This window comes from Sander vitreus, chromosome 6, assembly GCF_031162955.1.
Source record: "Sander vitreus isolate 19-12246 chromosome 6, sanVit1, whole genome shotgun sequence".
Lineage (NCBI taxonomy): Eukaryota > Metazoa > Chordata > Actinopteri > Perciformes > Percidae > Sander > Sander vitreus.
Genome location: NC_135860.1, coordinates 17,249,263 through 17,268,890, shown reverse-complemented (window position 1 = coordinate 17,268,890; position 19,628 = coordinate 17,249,263). Strand labels below are relative to the sequence as shown.

At 42.8% G+C, this 19,628-nt stretch overlaps 1 protein-coding gene across 1 annotated transcript in view; it reads left to right on the top strand.

Moving 5' to 3' along the window:
* The window catches only part of nphs1 (NPHS1 adhesion molecule, nephrin), a 45,269-nt gene extending 27,770 nt beyond the window's left edge, over positions 1–17,499 (top strand). Inside the window, exons 17-29 of the mRNA XM_078253196.1 lie at positions 3,622–3,743; positions 4,331–4,490; positions 4,624–4,780; positions 5,142–5,293; positions 8,488–8,599; positions 12,536–12,717; positions 12,857–12,889; positions 13,212–13,319; positions 13,897–13,945; positions 14,304–14,436; positions 15,384–15,462; positions 15,662–15,828; positions 15,987–17,499. Of these exons, the coding sequence (XP_078109322.1) occupies positions 3,622–3,743; positions 4,331–4,490; positions 4,624–4,780; positions 5,142–5,293; positions 8,488–8,599; positions 12,536–12,717; positions 12,857–12,889; positions 13,212–13,319; positions 13,897–13,945; positions 14,304–14,436; positions 15,384–15,462; positions 15,662–15,828; positions 15,987–16,070 (1,538 nt within the window). The 3' untranslated portion in view covers positions 16,071–17,499. The remainder of the gene's footprint in view (positions 1–3,621; positions 3,744–4,330; positions 4,491–4,623; positions 4,781–5,141; positions 5,294–8,487; positions 8,600–12,535; positions 12,718–12,856; positions 12,890–13,211; positions 13,320–13,896; positions 13,946–14,303; positions 14,437–15,383; positions 15,463–15,661; positions 15,829–15,986) is intronic.
* Positions 17,500–19,628: the final 2,129 nt, after the last annotated feature.

The following is a 19,628-nucleotide window of genomic DNA, read 5'->3' as shown; positions in this document are numbered from 1 at the left end:
CAGGAGAACCCAGGTGACAGAGCAGGCAGTGGAGGTGAGTAGGTGGGAGGCAATGTGCAGATCCAATGTTGTTTCTGAAGCAACAGATGACCAGGCAGAGGTGCAGTGAATATCCCGGGAGAGTAACTGCAGACAGAGGAAATGAAGGTAAGTTCACAACGAGCAAAAATAACAAAACAGCAAAACTAACTATTAGTAAACTGAGGCTGATACGCAGGCACAACATACTGTTCATGGCTAATGATCCGGCAGGGAATGGATGTCAGGTCAGAGCTTAAGAAGTGGAGAGGTGATGATCAGGACCAGGTGTGCATGTAGCTGATGAGATGCAGGTGTGGGTAGTTGAGAGAGCTCCTGCCTTGCTTCGTCGCCAGGCAACCAAACAGGGTGCGTTCAGGAAACTCAGAAAAACAGACTCCAGGACAGAATACAGGCAACTCAGGCAGAAAACAGACTCAGACAGCAGGATTCATGACAGTACCCCCCTCCAAACGCCACCGGGTGGGCTACCCGGAGCGCCAGGATGGAGGCGGTAGAAGTCACGAAGGAGGTCATCAAGGATTTGACGCAGAGGAATCCAACTCCTCTCCTCAGGACCATAACCCTCCCAGTCCACGAGATACTGGAAACCCCGACCCCGCCGCCTGGAATCCATGATGTGGCGCACTGTGTAGACAGGACCACCTCCGATCATCCGAGGAGGACGAGGCAACAGAGGACTGAGGAGAACAGGCTTGACGCAGGAGACATGAAAGGCGGGATGGACTGGATTTGAGTCGAACCACAGCAGGATTAATGACCTTCTCCACCACAAATGGACCAATGAACTTAGGTGCCAGTTTTGAATCTGTCCGCAGAGGAAGATCCCGTGTAGCCAACTAGGCCTTATCGCCAACGGCATAAGCGGGAGCTGGGATACGGCGACGATTAGCCTGGAGCTGATACCGGTCAGAAACTCTTCTGGCCCGATGCCAGGTCCGGTGGCAACGGCGAATGTGGGCTTGGACAGAGGGAACCGAGAGATCCTTTACCTGAGAAGGGAACAAGGGAGGTTGGTAGCCGTAAAGGCACTGGAAGGGAGACATCCCAGTGGCAGATGTGGGAAGAGTATTATGGGGATACTCGACCCATGGCAACTGAGAGAACCAAGAGGTGGGGTTGGAGGAGACAAGGCAGCGAAGCGTGGACTCCCATCTTCTGGTTGGCTCTCAGCCTGACCATTAGATTGGGGGTGAAATCCAGACATGACTGACTGTAGCTCCAATGGCCAAACCGAAGGATTTCCAGACAGCTGAGGTAAACTGAGGACCACGGTTCGGAAACAATGTCACTGGGCAAACCGTGGACCCTGAAAACTTCCTAACAAGGATTTCGGACGTCTCAGTTGCAGAGGGAAGTTTGGAGATGGGCACAAAGTGGGCGAACTTGCTGAATCTGTCCACAATAGTCAGAATGACAGTGTTCCATCAGAAGAGGGCAACCCAGTGACAAAGTCCAAGGCCAGATGTGACCAAGGTCGCCGGGGAACAGGTAGGGGGTGAAGAAGTCCAGAGCTGGGCAGATTGGTACTCTTATTCTGCGCACAAACTGGACAGGCAGCAACAAAACTCCGGGTATCTTCTCCCATGGCAGGCCACCAAAATCGTCTGCGTAGTAACACCATAGTCCGAGCCACGCCAGGATGACAAGCCATCTTGTTGGCATGGGCCCACTGGAGAACAGCAGAACCGACAGACTGGCACAAACAACCGACCGGGTGGACAGTTACCGGGACGCGTCCTGCGTCCAAAGGGCCGCCATAACCTCAATCCTCCAAGTAACTGCTCCAACGACAAAGTCCCGGGGAAGAATCGTCTTAGTCTTGGCCCCACTCTCCTCCGTCTTGGAGAACATCCGGGACAAGGCATCCACTTTGCAGTTCTTTGAACCAGGTCGGAAAGTCAGAAAAAATTAAAACGTCCAAAAAACAAAGCCCACCTGGCCTGAGGGGAGTTGAGACGTCTAGCAGATTGCACATAAGCAAGATTCTTGTGGTCAGTCCAGACAAACAGTTGCTCCACCCCCTCCAACCAGTGGCGCCACTCCTCCAAAGGCGAGTTTAACAGCGAGAAGCTCCCGGTTTCCCACATTATAATTTTCTCTCCGCAGGCGAGAGTAGAAGGCACAGGGATGGAGTTTACTGTCAGTGGAGCTTCACTGGGACAAGACGCAGCAGTTCAATTACAAAGGCTATCCTGGCCTTGTCTGTGGCGTAAGAGTTGGGCTGCAGGTCAAAAACTAATCCACACTGCATGAGAAATGAACGACATCTTCCCAAATCCCCCTCGTACTTATCTGGTGTCAGAACCTTCGGCTCACGGAAGGAAACGGCAGGCGAGGGTGAAACAGGTGGTGGATTATCAGCCAGCAAACTGAGTTGAGCCTGGATACTCGTCATACTGGCAGAAAGGTTCCGAACTGAAGACACTATCTCCTGTAGCGCCGTGCTGTGTTGTCCCAACATATTCCCTTGTTGGGAAAAGGCATGGCGAACGCAGTCCAGGTCTGCTGGGTTCCTCTTTGGCCGGATCGTTCTGTCTAGAGCGGAACCCAGAAGCAGACCAGGACAAGGTGAGTTGAATAAAGGTAAGTATTTATTAAGAGATTTAAATGTGGAAGCAGGAGAATCCAGGTGACAGAGCAGGCAGTGGAGGTGAGTAGGTAGGAGGGAATGTGCAGATCCAATGTTGTTTCTGAAGCAACAGATGAACAGGCAGAGGTGCAGTGAATATCCCGGGAGAGTAACTGCAGACAGAGGAAATGAAGGTAAGTTCACAACGAGCAAAAATAACAAAACAGCAAAACTAACTATTAGTAAACTGAGGCTGATACGCAGGCACAACATACTGTTCATGGCTAACAATCCAGCAGGGAATGGATGTCAGGTCAGAGCTTAAGAAGTGGAGAGGTGATGATCAGGACCAGGTGTGCAGGTAGCTGATGAGATGCAGGTGTGGGTAGTTGACAGATCTCCCGCCTTGCTTCGTCACCAGGCAACCAAACAGGGTGCGTTCAGGAAACTCAGAAAAACAGACTCCAGGACAGAATACAGGTAACTCAGGCAGAAAACAGACTCAGACAGCAGGATTCATGACATTACGGGAGACACTACAGGTGAATAGGGAAAATATTTTAACCATGAAACTTCCCCAGTTTATTATTAACTTTTTTTCTCACCATTTATGTTAAATTATGCAAATGAGGCATTATCTAATTAAATATGTGCTAATTTACATAAAGAAAAGTGTTTCTGTTGCAATTTGTATGAGGTCATGTTGCATAATGCCTGTACTAATATGGGAATGTGCTGTCAGTGGAGGGCTTTCTGGGTCAAATGACAGATTCTCAGTTTGGTAGCAGAAGCATCTGTAATCCTCCAACATATAGAGAGGTTAATGGCATTCTATCTGAAACATGGAGGCCAATTAAGACGGGGTTATGAGCAAGTTCAAAGGCGAACAAGTGTAAGAGTAATTATAGCAATGCGGCATTCCTGTTTAATGGGTTGGCAAATGATTTGTCCCAAGTTGACATGTTAACCTTTGGTCTTGCCTTAGCCTTGTCCCTTTGTCTTACTCTCAGATGCTCCCAGTGTCAAGGCAGAGAAAGACCCTGTGTTAGTGAACCTGGGGGAAACGGCAGACCTGATATGTGTGGCAGATGCCAACCCCATTATATCTGACATGTTCTTTTGGAAATGGCTGGTGAGAGCTCGGATACACAACGCACACATATACAGAAACATCCCCTGAATTATATTTCCTTTATCTGGCTCGCTTTCTGTTATCCGTTCTTACCGTTTATCACAGGCCTTTCTAAATGCACAGATGCACGATATTTCACTGGCTCTAACTATCCTTCCACCCCACCTCTTCCTGCTCCTCACACTGCCCAAATCCAGAAAAATAGCTTTCATTACTGCTGCGTGACTAAAGGGCACATTCGTCAATGTGGCGTGGTCTCTGTATCTACTGATGCCTTCTCCGGTCTAACCCACCCCCTGGCAATACTGCATGTCCCGCTTTCAACCTGCACAGCCCCTCCTTTTTTCTTTCCCTCTGGCTCGCCAACCCTTGGCATTATCTTTCTCTGTCCTCCCCCGACGCCCTTTCCATCCCCACCTCAAGCCCTGATGGTTACCTGCTCAACTCTCCCTCACTGTCTACCTGCCTGGCCTGCCCACGCACAGCCCCCCACTCTCCTACTCTAGCCCTCACACAGGAAGAGGGGAGTGTGTTTTGAGGGATAGCTGCTGTCTGCCGCTTATTCCCCCTCACTTTGTCTTCCACAGGGAGAAGGGGAGGTGGAGGTGGGACAGGAGAGCCAGGAAGACAAATATGGCCTTCTGACCATCCACAATGTGACTCGGGCTCATGCTGGTCTATACCAGTGCACAGCCAATAATGGCATAGCACCCCCTGCCACTGTAGATGTGCAGCTGATAGTGCAATGTGAGTTTGTAGTATTTATTGTCACTGTCAGAGGGGAACAGAACATACATAGACACTTATTTGTGGGAACATGCTTCTGTATTGTGTCTGGTTTCTGCATGAATAACCTCCATGCCCATCTTGTCTTGTCAAGTCAAACCAGAGATTCAGAAAGGAGCCCAATGGCGGAAGGTAGCAAGTAGAGGGGATGGCACCACTACAGCTGAGGTTGTGTGTTGGGCAGAAGGTATTCCTCGTGTCGACTTCTCTTGGGAAAAAAATGGTGTACTTATGGACTTTGCAAACCACAGGTCAGAGAGTAGACATTATTCTACTGTAAATTGTTTTCTTGCCATTCTTTTCACTTTTAACTTCGTTGCTACTGTCAACATTTGGTTACATATTGATGAATCCTCACAATTAGATTAGGTTTTACCTTAATATAATATATTCTTTTGATATTCCCTGCTATTTCACCATTAAATCCAGATTTAGTGCATTTTATCCTTTGCTTTTCACTATGCAAATAACTGTTTAATGCTTCTTTGATGTGTGAAATTGGGTGACTTAGTGCAATCTGCTGGACATCACAATCCCTGCTGTCTGCCTGTCTCAGGATTTATCTCTCTGTGTGCGTGTGTGTGCGTGTGCGTGGGTGTGGGTGTGGTGCAGGTATGAGGAGCAGACTGTGAGCGAGGGCTCCTTCCAAACCAGCACAGTCAGAGTTATAAATGTGAGCGCAGCTCTGGACTATGCTGTCTTCAGCTGCACTGCTCGCAACTCACTTGGGGAAGACAAGCTAGACATCCAACTCGTCAGCACAAGTACTGTATCTATGTACATTTTTTGGTTTTTCTGTGTGTAAGGATGTGGGTTCCTGGGTGACTGAGGATGTCCTATGAAAACCAACTCCTCCAAAATGTGGAACTTCTCATGAGCTGAGAAAAAGAACCCTGTCTCAGTGTTGTAGCAATGCATTTTATTTGGATAATTCAGTGGGTCTTTCAGTGGTTTATTTGGCTTCAGATGTGTGATCATTTTCTCATTTCATAGAGGAACACTTGATCTTTCAGCTTAGTTTTATAATCACCAAATTCAGAGATACATAGTTTTCCTAGGATGGCAACTGTATGTTAAAAATGCATCAAGCTGTTTTTTTTATTATAATTAAATCAAATGGCACTGTGCAGTTCCACAAAGCTTAAGCCGCTCTTAGCCGCTTTTTGCTTATTGTTTTTCTGATCTGGTCTGCACATAAACTGGCTTGTTTGTATTTCTTTAAACCAATCACAACCGTCCTAGGTGCGGGCGAAGTAAACTCAAGCAAACTACGTCGGCTCTGCAGTTTTGTTGAAGTCACAGTGAGTCACGACAATGCCGATAAAGTGGTTTCAAGTGTGGTTACAGTTTTTCAAAACTTCACGCAGACAGCGTTTATATATGATATTAATGGAGAGGCAAAAGCGGTCGCAGTGCTGTTGACGTTACATTTCCTCTGAGACAAGCAGGCACAACAGTGGTTTCTATGCCCTGGTGACTGACAGGCTGAGGTTGTAAAGCAAGGGAACTTTATTTCTACAGCACCTTTCAGCAACAAGGCAATTCAATTACATTCCTATGCAATTACATTCCTTTGCACTTAAGTTAGTTCTCCAATAGTTCAATGTTAACAACAGGGCAGTCACCAAGTTTATTGTTAAAGGTTTGTGTCATTATGCAGTTTACACTAAAAAGTCTTTGTTGTTTACATTCCTTTGCATTTTAGTTAGTTCAATATTAGCCTGTACACAATGTAATTTGATTATTTATTATTTATAATATGTTCATGTTGTGGCAAAAAGGTTTCTCTTTTTTTGTTAATTTTGGCCAAGTTCGGATTGATAGCAATCCTGAGTATCACATTGGCGCACCCCTATCCAAAAGCACAACCAGTTTTATTAATGTTACTCTACTTTAATTTTGATTTAGTTTTGATTCACAATTAGGTGGAAAATAAAAGTTTTGTGTTTAATGTATTTTTGTTGATGTTTAAATGGATTTTAAAACATATGGTATCGAAAAAAGTATCGTTAAGGAACCGGCATCGAAACTGAGGTATTGAAATTGGCACCGGATCGAAAGATTTTGAACGACACCCAGCCCTAGAAACCTACGGTATTGTAAGTCAGGCCTGTGTTGCTATCAGTGTTGTTAGTCTTTCTGCTCCCTAGTGGTCAAAAATCACCTAATGCATTTTTAAATGAATGGCAAATGATCAAAGTCAGTGGTTAGGGCGCACAACATGTAGGGATTATGCATATCACGTACTTGGCAGTGGAACACAAACTATTCCTTTGGTTCTAATTTGGCAGCATCTCAAAATAATTTTGTCGGTGCAGCTTTGTCCAAGGTTTATCAGCCTTTTCCAGCAACATTACAATAGTGCGGGAGGCCCATTGAACATGCAGAATTCTGTAAACTGGAGAGAGCTGTTGCTCCTGAGTGTCAGCCCTTCAAGGGACTTATTCCATTGCTCTATCTCTCCCTTATCATTCAGCCTATAGCAGTACTTCACTTCTCCCTCAGATAATGCTGCAGTGATATGCTTTGCACTCCCGGCGTGCATAGACTTTTTTTGCCTTCAAGCTAGCAGTGTATCCTTGCACCACCACCATTATCAACACAGTCCTGCTTTCAGCGAAGGCCCACAGCCATCATTGGACACATTTAATGTTTACTATAAAAACCATAAAATACAATCCAATATTGGCCCTGTTTTTCTCCAGTCATTTTGTTAGTGCTGTGAATATTCATAATTAATCTGACGCAGTGATAATACATTTTATATGCTTCCTTATCATTTTAGAGCTCGAGAGGAAGAGAGGGGCTTTTCTTTTCTTAGCATGGTGCTTTTTTGGATTTGAAGGAGACGAGATCCAAATAAGGCTGACCTCTTTGCCCTGGAATCTTATGAGTAGAGCTGATAGTGGGAATTATTTACCCTGCAAACTGGGCTGCAGCCTGGAGCCAGAGAAGAGTAGAGCATCCCCTTCTTACTGTATGTTGCTGCTCAACTATCTCTCCTCTTCTCCTTGACTATCTCTCCCTCGCCCCCACACTTCTTTTTTTCCCCCATGCTCCAAATGCAAAATAATCCACTTTCCCTTCACTACCCTGACTGAAGCAGTGCCTCGTGTCGGACTGAAGGCTTGGTTAGCCTCCTTTGATCTTTGTTCACAATATTGATAATAATCAAGAGGCTTCATCTGTCATTGCATAACTTTGGTTGGATACATTGGACAAATAGGGAGAGGGATCAGCAATGGCTCTCCCCATGTTCCCTGATCATTCGTACAAAAAAACACAACAGTGGTGGACTGTTAAAAACAAATCCAAAGCTGTTGCTGTCAAAAGATGTTCTTCCGAAGCCTGTGAAATAAACTGTGATTAAGAAGACTTTTAAAAAACAAAGAGGCTCACTGACAAGTTTTGACCATGGTGATTATCTCTTCTCCCTAATTCAATTTTATTCACCCTTTTTCATTTTATCATCAGCGATTATTATCAGTTTTCTGCATTAAATCTTCCAGACTTAAAATACAGTTGAACTTAAAAATATGTGATAAGTGTCAAATCAAACATTTTGCTCTGAGGTAAACAGTTATTACTGCTCATTTTGAAACACATATCTAATAATAATAATAATAATAATAATTGTGTTTTCAAACACAATTGTATGACCAATGGGACAAGCAAGAATATCCTGTTTTTCTTCCTCTTCAATTTCTATCAAGAACATCAGCTTTTCACTTTCTTTTGGTAATATCAATTTGTCTATTCATAACCACACCAAAGCTGAGAGGGAGGTCTGCAGATATAACCAGTTGACTATCTCATGGCGCACATCTCCATTTCTTGGCACCTAAAGTCTTTTCAAATAGCCACCTGTCAAGTGAAGGTGTTCTGCTCTTCAGTATTCTCAAAAACCAGACCACGTTTGCATTTTTTTCCACATTTCTTCTTTTCCTTTTGCCCTCAGATCACCCAGATCCTCCGATGTCGTTTCGCAAAGTCAGCGTCTCCCACGACTCGGTCACTCTGGAGTGGATCCCCAGCTTTGATGGTGGTTTGCGGCAAAGATTTCGTATAAGGTGAGATGCAGAGATGGGGTGCACTTAAGTCGCACAAACAGCTGACTTAAGACTTGACTCAGACTTGAGCTTCGAGACTCGTCAACAACCTGTTTTCATGCACTTATTGCTTTTTAAATCTAAATTCATTCATGTATTTCTATTTTCTTTTATTGGCACATATACGCTGCATGTCCCCTGCCCTTTGCCATAATGTGCAACGTAACTCATGTGCTATGCCTATGTGCGCACACTCACATAAACGCATTGATGATGGCGACACCAAGTCCTCCCGGAGTTGTGCCTTTTGTAATTAGTTTTGCTTTCAATAACTTTGTAAACAGTGGCAGTAAGTGAACGGCTACATGCAAGGTGTATAAATGATGCCGGATCAACAACGTCGAACTTCATCAGGCATCTCAAAACGCACCCAGATAGGTCAGTCACTTGCTAATGTGAAAGAGACGTTAAATTTAGAATATATCGTCACAGTTAACAAGTAGGCCTGTCGCGATAGTCAATAAATCGATTAATCACACGATAAAAAAATTTAGCTCGATAATTTTTCCGGCCGCGATAATTGCCATTTGCATGCTTGTTTGTTTTCCTTGTCTCTCGCGCTCTCTCTACCAAAGAGACTGGATGACCACTCTCGGTTCCTTAGTGTAACGAGGAGTGAACCCTCTTGTCAGTCGCATGGTCTTTGTGTGGGGAGGCGGGACTCCTGGCGGAGAGAGAAAGACAGGGAAAACGCTAGTTGTTGGAGCAGGGTTTCCCGCAGCACTTTGCACTTAAGGCGGTGTAAAAAAAAAAAAAAAATGTATATGAGCGATATCCGCCGTGTTACTCTGCGTCCTCTTTTCTCCCTTTCATTCCAAAGCACACAGTTGACAACCTGCAGGTGGAGGCGGTGGAGACAGGCTCGGACATACATGCTGCTGTGGACTTGTGTCAGTCTCGGAAGCGGTTTCAGGAAAGTGGCTGCATGTGTCCGACAATGCACAGAACATTAACGCTACAAGCCTACAGCTGTCCGCGGACACGGAGTGTGGAAAGTGTGTCAGAGGCTCCCAGACGGTGAACTGGGACTCCGTTACCTGCTTGTCGGTCAACGTTTAATGATCGGTTATTTAATTTCATTGTGCTTTCTTTTGGAAGGCTGGCTGCCAAAAATCACCACTTACTAGCTAATTAATTAGCCTGAGGTAAACGATAGCTATCAGTAAACAGAAGTGACGTGGTGGCTGGCATCTGGGGCGCCAGTTTGTGTGTGTGTGTGTGTGTGTGTGTGTGTGTGTGTGGGTGTGTGTGTCGGCCCGCCCCCACGAATCTCCGACCTGCAGACAGCAGAGGAGCAGAAGAAAGTAGCTGCACCTTCACCAAAATGAAGACTGAAAAAACAGAACTATTTTGATACAAACATTTACTTGCCATGTGGCAGCGAGCCACATAGATATAGATAGATATAATTTATTAATTATATATTATTTAAATTTCATATTTAGTGTTTAATAAATAATTATTACATGTAGTACAGAGTTTGTAGTCTATCGCACAAACACTCGACGAATGCTGTAAACATTTGACAGCCAGTACGAATTGCCTGGGAGAACATACGTGTCACAAACGGCAATTCCACAACTGTACAACAGCGTGAAAGACGACATACTAAAGGAGATCAAAGACATATTGTTTATATTTAAAATGTCTTCCAGTTCCAGTTAAATATTCTTTAGAAATAAAAGTTTATTGATCTTTGAAAAGGTGTACCTGCATTATTATGCCATTATCATTATATTAGATGAAAATGGTCTCAGAACGACAATATTATCATTTATCGCAATCATTTCTGGGACAATTTATCGTCCAGCAAAATTTGTTATCGTGACAGGTCTAGTAACAAGCTAACCATCGCAAAGTGTTGTGCTAATGCTGGGAACAGGCAAATTGTATCTTTATAGTTGTATCCATATGATGTGACAGACTTAGGTTAATATTTCACCAGGTTGTTGTTAAATATCAATACGGAAAGTAGAGATGGCCCGATACCATTTTTTGCTTTCCGATACCGATTCCGATACCTGAACTTGCGTATCGCTCGATACCGAGTACCGATCCGATACCAGTGTGTCATATATTTTATTATGTTTTAACAGCTGTATACTACTATCCCTGTATGGATGTGATATGATTTCTATCTTTGTTGTCGGTCTGGCTCAGGTTAAACTCTTTGTGAAACATGAACAAACTTTCTTTTATTATGCAGTTTGACAGTCAGTTATAACGGAAAAAGAACATAAATAAACTACTTTAATGTAGATTTTCTTTAGGGCTTTATTACGTGGTATCGGATCGGTGCATAAACTCCAGTACTTCCCGATACTGATACCAGCGTTTTAGGCAGTATCGGAGCCGATACCGATACCAGTATCGGTATCGGAACATCTCTAACGGAAAGTATAAGTTCTCACATGTTTGCACCATGATTGGTGTATTAACTTTCAATACAGATGTTTCCCTCACACTTTGAACACTGAAAAATGTAATGCATGATGAGGTTGGGCTTTACAGCCAGTTAGTAACACAGAAAAACATGTATTATTTGGTGCAGATACCAAAATGTTGAAAAATACAGTTATGAAATTGAAAGAGTTCTTAATTTGTGTTTCTTCAGATTGCATAGCAGTAGACCCCATAAAGTTATCCTACAACTGATTTTGATACTGTACTGTATGGATGGAAGCTACAGGACATGCTTTGAATTCATAAGATTTAACAATACAGTGTTAAGGACAGATCAGATGGCCAGAGACTTGAGAATTTACTTGGACTCATGGCAAAAGACTTGAGACTTGACTTGAACTTGCCCCTCAAAGACTTGAGACTTGACTTGGACTCGAGGTCAAAGACTTGAGACTCGACTTGGACTTCCAAAAAATGACTTGTGAACATCTCTGGTGAGATGTCAAGAGAGGATCTTGGTTTGAGAATGACACCCTTTCATAATAAAAGAATTGTACTTGACCGTGCCTTTCCAGTGTTTCCCACACATAGACTAATGTGTGGCGGTGCGCCGCACTATCAAACACACATTGCGTTTCGTTATAAATTATTTTGTTTTAAACGCTATTTAAAACACGTTCAGCTGCATTTCCATTCCCTGCTCTCCTCCGTCTCTCTGTCACTTGTGTCTCACTCACATACACACACACACACACACACACACACACACATACACACACACAGCTCCTCCCACCGTGCACACAGCGTCTGTCTCCATAAAGGAGAGAAGACGGCTGGTGAAATTCACAAGTTCACGAAAGGTTGGTATCTGTCTCGTGAACACCTTTACACAATCACACATTAAAAAGTGCTATAAAAATATTTTATATTCTGAATACAATGTTGTCAGTGTGTTAATGCTGGAGTCCCGACCCGACTCTTAGCAAACAGGCGATTGTACATGCTTTAGAAATTTAACTAGTCGCAAGTTTGCGGTAAAAGGCGGTTGGGTTGTCAAGGTCAAAACACTATATGTAGCAGCTGTGAATCAAATAAACGTATTATAAATAATGTTATGTCATTTTTTACTCTTACACTGAATGTTTGCTGCTTCAATCCAGATGAGCATTGAAAAGTATTTTCCGCGACTAAAAAAGGCACATGTTGAGGATGAGGAACAGCCTGAACCGGAGGTATCAGTCTGAAACAGAGCTGAACAGTCCGACCAGTGTAATTAGTAATTTTCAGGCTTCAACCAGTGAAAGACATTGTCAGGGAGAGAAAGAGAGAGATTCGTTAGGCATTGAAGTAGGAGAGGAGGACAGCATCCAACAGCGTGTCCTCCTCAGTTTTTGATACTTGATTGTTACAAAAATAACCGGGTGATTACGGGGTGACCCCCCCCTGCCACAAATTGCTTTCTAATCTGTGGGAAACACTGCTTTCGGTTGACAGATACCGTTCGGATCAGTCAGCCAGTTTCCTCTACATGGACGTCTTTCCTCCCAGAGCATCAACCTTCACCGTCACTGGCCTGCAGCCTGTCACCACCTACAACTTCTCTGTCAATGCCCTTAATGCAATTGGAGAGAGTGGCTATGCTGACAACAATGCAGTACTCACCATCACCACCATGGGTCAGTTTGGAGTAACCCCAGCTTGACACTAAAAAGGACTACTGTACATCTCATAATTTATAATATATTTAACATATTACCTTATTATGTTCAGAAGTGTGGTATGTAAGTTTCCTTTGTTTTCTTTCTTTTCCTACAGAGAGGCCAGAAGAAGAAGTCCCAGACGAGGAGAGTAAGTATTTTATCACAACTCCCTGAAAAAGCTCTTAAGGGCAGTTGGAAATTGCTGTTTGCACAGCAGCTAGCTTCATTTGGCTAAATCATGTTAATGTATGCACCTCCAAGGCTGTTAATGTTTGCTCTGCGAGAGTAGTGGTTGTCATGGCACCCACCCATACTTGTTCCCCTTTTGTTAGTTTTAAACAATAAAGACAAATGAGAGAATGGTTGGGTCCATCCCAGTCAGTTTTTATCATCCCAAATTTCCATATTACTTCCTCTTTAACTTTCATTGTTATGCATTGAGATAATGTGTTTAATGTTTTGTGAACCAGGAGGATATTTGACAGAAGTCTTGACAGTGGTGTTTGGAGTCCTGCTGGTATTGAATTCACTGGGTTGCTTCTTTGGATTGAGGTGGAAAAAGAGGCGAGGCCAGACAGGTAACCATAATGATCTTTTCATCGATGGACTTGAAAGTGTTTAATCCATCACTTTCTGGCACCCTAATGCCCTGATTCCTCAACAGACCACTAAAGAAATTACTCCAGAACCATGATGCAATTGTCAGCTCAGCCTCTCACTCTCTTCTCATCTCTCCATGTCCCTCTTTCTATGCGTCTATCCCGTCTCCTCTCTTTCTGCCTATTCGCTAAGCCTCTACCTCCTGCCACACTCATACTTCATACCTGTCACTTCTGCATTTCGTCCATATCTTTTATCTCATTTGCTAGCATTATGTCCTCTCTCTATCTCTCCTTCTGTCTGCTTCTATTTGTTCTTTAGTCTGTCAGGTTCTCCCATATCTATGTTTTATTTGTCATTTCTTACCTTCCACTGGCCTCTGTTTTTTTACACAGATTTGCGCAGCTTACTTGTTTTTCGCTTACTTGTCTTTTGCTTACTCTCACTCATTGGCCCTGTTATTGCTCTGATCAATTTTGGTGCTTATGGGATGATGCTCCTCTCTTGGAGTTCTAATTTCCTAACACTAAGCCTGTTTTTGTCCCCCCCCTGCAGGGGGTAAAGGAGGCAGTATATTGGGTGGAAAGAAGAATGAAGAGGATGGGTAAGTTAAGGCCCTGCGGTAGAAGTAATTAAGAGACACACATCCAATCGGCTCTAAGAAATCGGAGGCCTGGTCCACTGGCTGACCCAGCTACTAAAACAGCCAGACAGGCAAAACAACAAGCCTCCCTCAATATCCATTCATATTAGTGTCATCAAACTTGCATTGCAATCCTGCAATACACGTGTACATGCACCACATGATACATTGTTATTAAGAACCTAATGAATGCAGTAAAAAATTTGCTATGTGTGCTGAGTGTTTTGCATCTCTGGTAGTTAATATTTGGGATTAAGACTGTTGGGAAATGAATCAATAATATAAAAGTAGATGAGAGAATCTGATTTTTTCCATGCAGGTCCAGTCAGTCAGCTGTAAGCAACTCCAATAAGTATGAGAGCAGAGAAAAGATCAATGCCGCAGCCCAGCACACCCTCCTACTCGACTCTGGATCTGAAAGTGACAGCAACGTCTACGAGAGCTATGCGGCGGTAAGAATGGGAGGACGAGGAAGAAAGGGAAGAACAGGATGGGAGAAAGAGAAAAGGGCAGTTGAGAAAATATGCAGAGACACAAAGAAGGCTGAGGAAACAAATGAGGGGAGGAAAAAGGTTAGGCAAGGGGTGAGGAAATCTGGCAGAGGAGGAAGTGGAGAATTCAGCCATAACAAGGAGAATAGATATATAAACTAATGAAACCTTTAGCTGTGCATAGAGATGGAACACAGATCAATACCTCACAATTAGCATTCAAAATGCACATCGATCTAGGAGAAATTATCATTTTGTACTTTAAAAGGGCCAACAAGGATTTGAACCTTGAAGAAAACTGAGTGAGGTAGAAGAAAAGAGATAGCACTGTGCTTTCAGGATGGTGTATAATGAAACCTCAAACCTCCACGGAGAAAGGCTTAATCTTCCCTCTGATTTAAAACAGTGCATACGTGTAAGGGTTGGTTCAGCCAAATAACCAAAAACATATTTCCCATCTCCCCTGTAGTGGTATATGGTAGTGCAGATAGTCTTAGTTTTATTTGTCCAGGTTTTGAGATATCTGCCCCTGAGATACACCCTTAATACAATCGCGGCGGTCCTCACAGTATTAAAAATGGCAACATCTCAATCTATAAATCCTAATTAGTCTGGATGGTCCACTTCAGTGTCAACCACTTTCATATGGACTATATCTTCTGTCTTTTTTGGTAGTGCCAATTAGAACTGTCCACTGCTATTCAATCTTCACCTCTGTTATATTGGAGAGGAAGCAGACATTCACCCCAGAAATCTCAAAGATGGATGTACAGTATAAACCTATATAGAATATAGAATTCACTGCAACCCCCTCTGCACTGATGCAACACATGTGGCTTTGTCATTTACCTAAGTTACCGAAGGTCAGAGCTGATCTGATGCTATCTCTTCTGTTTTGCTAATTTCAGGAAAGTTCCCATTATTATTACCCCACCGGTGACTACATGCCTCCTCTCAGCCCACTCCCTGAGGAAACGCGTAGGCTCGGTGAGACACAAATATACCTTGGAGTAAACAAAGGCAACAGTAAACACCTCATATCCCAAATATGATGCTGCCTGAGCCAATCAGGAGCTAAATCTGTCATTGTTTGAACTTGTGGCACACCGATTTATCTTAATGTTCGCTAGTAGTGATTATTTATTATATTATTGTTTTGCGTATGCATTTACATGTGCTGTTCAAGATGTCACCCACCTCCCCTTGGACGCTCACAGCCATCTGTATGAATATGTAAGAGACGGGGGTCTGTACCAGGACATCCTGGCTTCCCCTCTTCCTTCCCCTCCGTCTTTGTTTGACCACAGATTGCCTCATCAAAGGAATGAGTGGAGATCACCAACCTACCCTCAGGTCTGTAAACAAAACCCAGATATATGATGAGAGCTCCTATTTGAAACATTTGTTTATATCACCATTGAGTTGAAGAATAAACTGTTTAAAGGTAGATGATGCACTGTAGCTTTATCACATAATATGTAATGATGACTGAGATGCAATCTGTCTCTCAGCAGGCTGCTGAGAGAGCGAGGGATGTTCGACAACTGCAGAGAGATTCTGATCTTCCCTTTGAACTCCGAGGCGAATTAGTCTAGAAGGAGAAGGTCAGAGCACACAAATGTGCAATGACGGGTTTTGTGACTCAACAGTAGTCATTGAGTACAGTGTTGTATAGGTGATACATACAATTTTCCTTTTTTTGTTTTATTCCTTTTGAATGGTCACCTTAAATGTACCTGTCACAAGAGTAGAATGTAGCTGAATGCTTGATGTAAAATGTCATATAATACAGTATTTCACTTTCACAATTTTTCTGTCTATATTGAGTTGGTCCACAGTAAGGTATGGCAAACTGAAGAAGCTGAACAGACGCAAACTAGAAAAAAAAATTGAAAGCCTCAATAACCTCATGGAAAAAGAATGTCCAAATTCTACTGTATATGCTTTTTCTTTTAACACGGACTGTCACAAGCTTATTTTTGTTCTCCCTCTGTTATCTCACTCCTCCCTTGACCTCGCTTTGTTCTTTCGCCTTTACTCTCTTTCTTGGAGCCAAGTCACGGTCATTACCCACAGCCCCCCCCCCCTTCTTTGGCCTGCAGGTAGACATGAATCAGTCAGTTAGAGACAAAAATGGACTGACAACGCTTAGTTTGGCACTGGGGCAGAAGCAGCACAGAGTCACAATGCCACCCAAGCAGACAGCATCTTTTTGACCGATCCAATGTCAACAACAGTGGCCTGTCCCTCCTCTCTCTGATACAAAGACTTTCACAGTTAGTCCGTTGGAATTCCTACAATTGGATAGTACTGAGTGGTATTTAGCATGGTTATGTCTTCAGGAGGTAAAGCCATATTTAGGGCCATACTCTAATCCTGTTTTCTCTCGGATTGAAGTTGAGCTCACAGCTTCAGTGAGAGAGAGGCCGTGCAGGGAATTTGTCTCACTGAGATTGGTCAGTCAAAGAGAGACAGAGTCAGGAAGAGAGGGTTAGGCTAAGCTGCTACTGTGTCTACGGCTACCAAAAATCCACTCTCCTCCTTTGGGTTTTATTATTGTTCAAATTGTAGTTCAAAGAAAAGCAGTTCACCGAATAGCGTTACACCGCAGCCTAAAACACTTTTCAAAATCAAAGCTCTTTACCCAAGACAGCAAATTAATATCGACAAATTATAGAATCCAGTAAAAGTCTAATAAAATGGATTAGATTTTATAAAAAAGAAAAAATTCTAGTAATCTAAAATAAAAGACAAATTAAGTGCAATAAAACAGGACTAAGGGGCCAATTCACAAAAGGGATGTCCTTCACTTTAAATCATGCCATCTTCTTTTACTGTCTGAAGGTGTGCGTTTTGAAAACACCAACAGCACTGACAGAGGATATTCATGCTATCATGAGTCTACCACCATGTTAGCAGCTCTGTGAAGCTGTACTTAAGTGTGCTTTGAACTAAATGCTAACACAAGCATGCTAAAATGTTGATGTTTAGCAGGCATAATGTTTATCCGGTTCACCATCTTAGTTTAGCATGTTAAAAAGCTAGCATTTGCTTATATATATATATACACAGCATAAATGAGTACACCCATGCTACATTTGACTAAAAAGAGGAATAAAAAATAATCTTTTGGAAATTGAACTTAATGCCTTAATTTAAAAAATGAGGAAATTAATCAAAATTAATCGCATACATAATTAACGGTGCCTGAACCGATACTTTTTAAGAAAGTAAAAAAAGAAAAGAAAAACAAAAGGGTACTAAACAACAGTTGGTGACATTAAAGAACAGCTTGTTTATTGCTAAGGCCATATGGTCAAAATTAAATGTTTAATAATAATGTATAACAATAACAATAACTTATTTCACTAGTAAATTGCTGTTGAACGACAAAAACAACCACCAGATGGTAAAGGACATTTACAATAACTTCAAATGCACCACGAGGCTGTAGTTTACCAGTTTCATTGAACGCACCGTCTGTGTTGTTTCTCCGACGGCAGCTGCAGATTGTTACATCCCGGTGTTGAATCCTCTACAGTAAAACACACTCAAACTTTACACCGTTTAGCGTTAGCTGTCAGCATTTTAACCGTGTTTAATCCAGCTACTAGCTAGCGGTAGGCTAACGTTAGCTGCTGTCTAGTATAGTGTTAACTAGCGTCATGTGCAGCGGTGTTTGTGTTTCAGAGCATCAGAGAGAAGTGCAGACATATCAGTGGCACCAGATTTCGGTAGCCAGGGTTGGCAGGAAGAAGATTTTTACAAGTAAATGTTCCAATTAATGATCCAGGCAGAACATTCTCGTCTCCCTCCTTCGTTTTACAGTCGAATGGTGGCTAGAACGGTCCGGGTCAAACGTCAATATGGAATGGATTAATCTGGTCAAACTAACCTGTACGGCGGGCCACAGCAACCTCTTATTTCCGAACATTCATCTCTCCCCTGCCCCCCGAGGGCCAGTGGTCTAGCATCACGCTAACTGTACTACTATGCTTAGCTCCGTAGGTGGTAGCTCAAGCTTGACGTGCTTATGTGACAATGTGCATATGGCTTTCAACTTGTCTACAAGCCGTCCGGGAGTTTTGGAAAATAAAAAGCGCCATTCAGTGCTGCTATCTTTCTCCATCATGCCTGCAGCAGCAGTATGTGTTACGAGGAAGTGGCAGCTTGATTATATATATATATATATATATATATATATATATATATATATATATATATATATATATATATATGACTCATATGTATTGATGATGTACATTTGAAGGTGTGGACTGATGCTGTCATTGACAAGCCAGCCTGATAACCTACAGAACACATCCAAAAAATAGATTCCAATAACAAGGTTTGAGTGCTCTGTGCATTTGCTTTTAATGTTCACTGAGCAGAGATCAGAAAATTCCTCAAAGTTTCCATGGCTCTTTTAGGCTCCTGCTGTCTTGTAATATACTCAAAAAGTGACTGGGCTTTTATTATATCTGTACACTCAGCCGTTTTGCATGCATCCTAGTTCTGCTTCCAGCTTCTGCTTTTCTCTCAAGCACGCATAAAAAGGGTACAATCTTACTGTTCCTCAGTAAAAATGTCCACTTTTTTTTTTGATGAAGATGATGTGGTCTGCTTCATGATTGAACTTTAGCTGGACCAATCCTTACACAACATCACTCTTTTTTGTGTTATTACTGTAAAATACAGTGGGAACATTTACTGAGAGAGGTGATGTTTAAATCCTGGGGAGGTTGTTGTTGTGCACACATTACAACCTACAAAATTCTGTTTCTGAATGTGGCCTGACTGCTTGGAGATAAATCTAAATGTTTCACAGAGCTGCGTTCCCTCAATTAGGCTCGCTATTCTCCATCATGAGCTGTCAAGGAATGTTTGTCTCATTACTGAACAATTGTTTAAGGACCTGTCAAGATGACTGCTGTGTTCATACCAAAAGCCTGTTCATGATGCATCATTTCGGCTCAGGCAGGAACAGTAATCTGCTAAATCGAAGGCTTGACAACTCAATACTGTATGTCAACTTCTATTTTTCCTCACTCGCCTCATGAACGTTTTGATATGATGCGTTCCAAAGAATCTCGAGGGAACTCAAACATTCAGGCTGTACAAGCACACAATTAAGTCAGAAGAGAAACAAATAA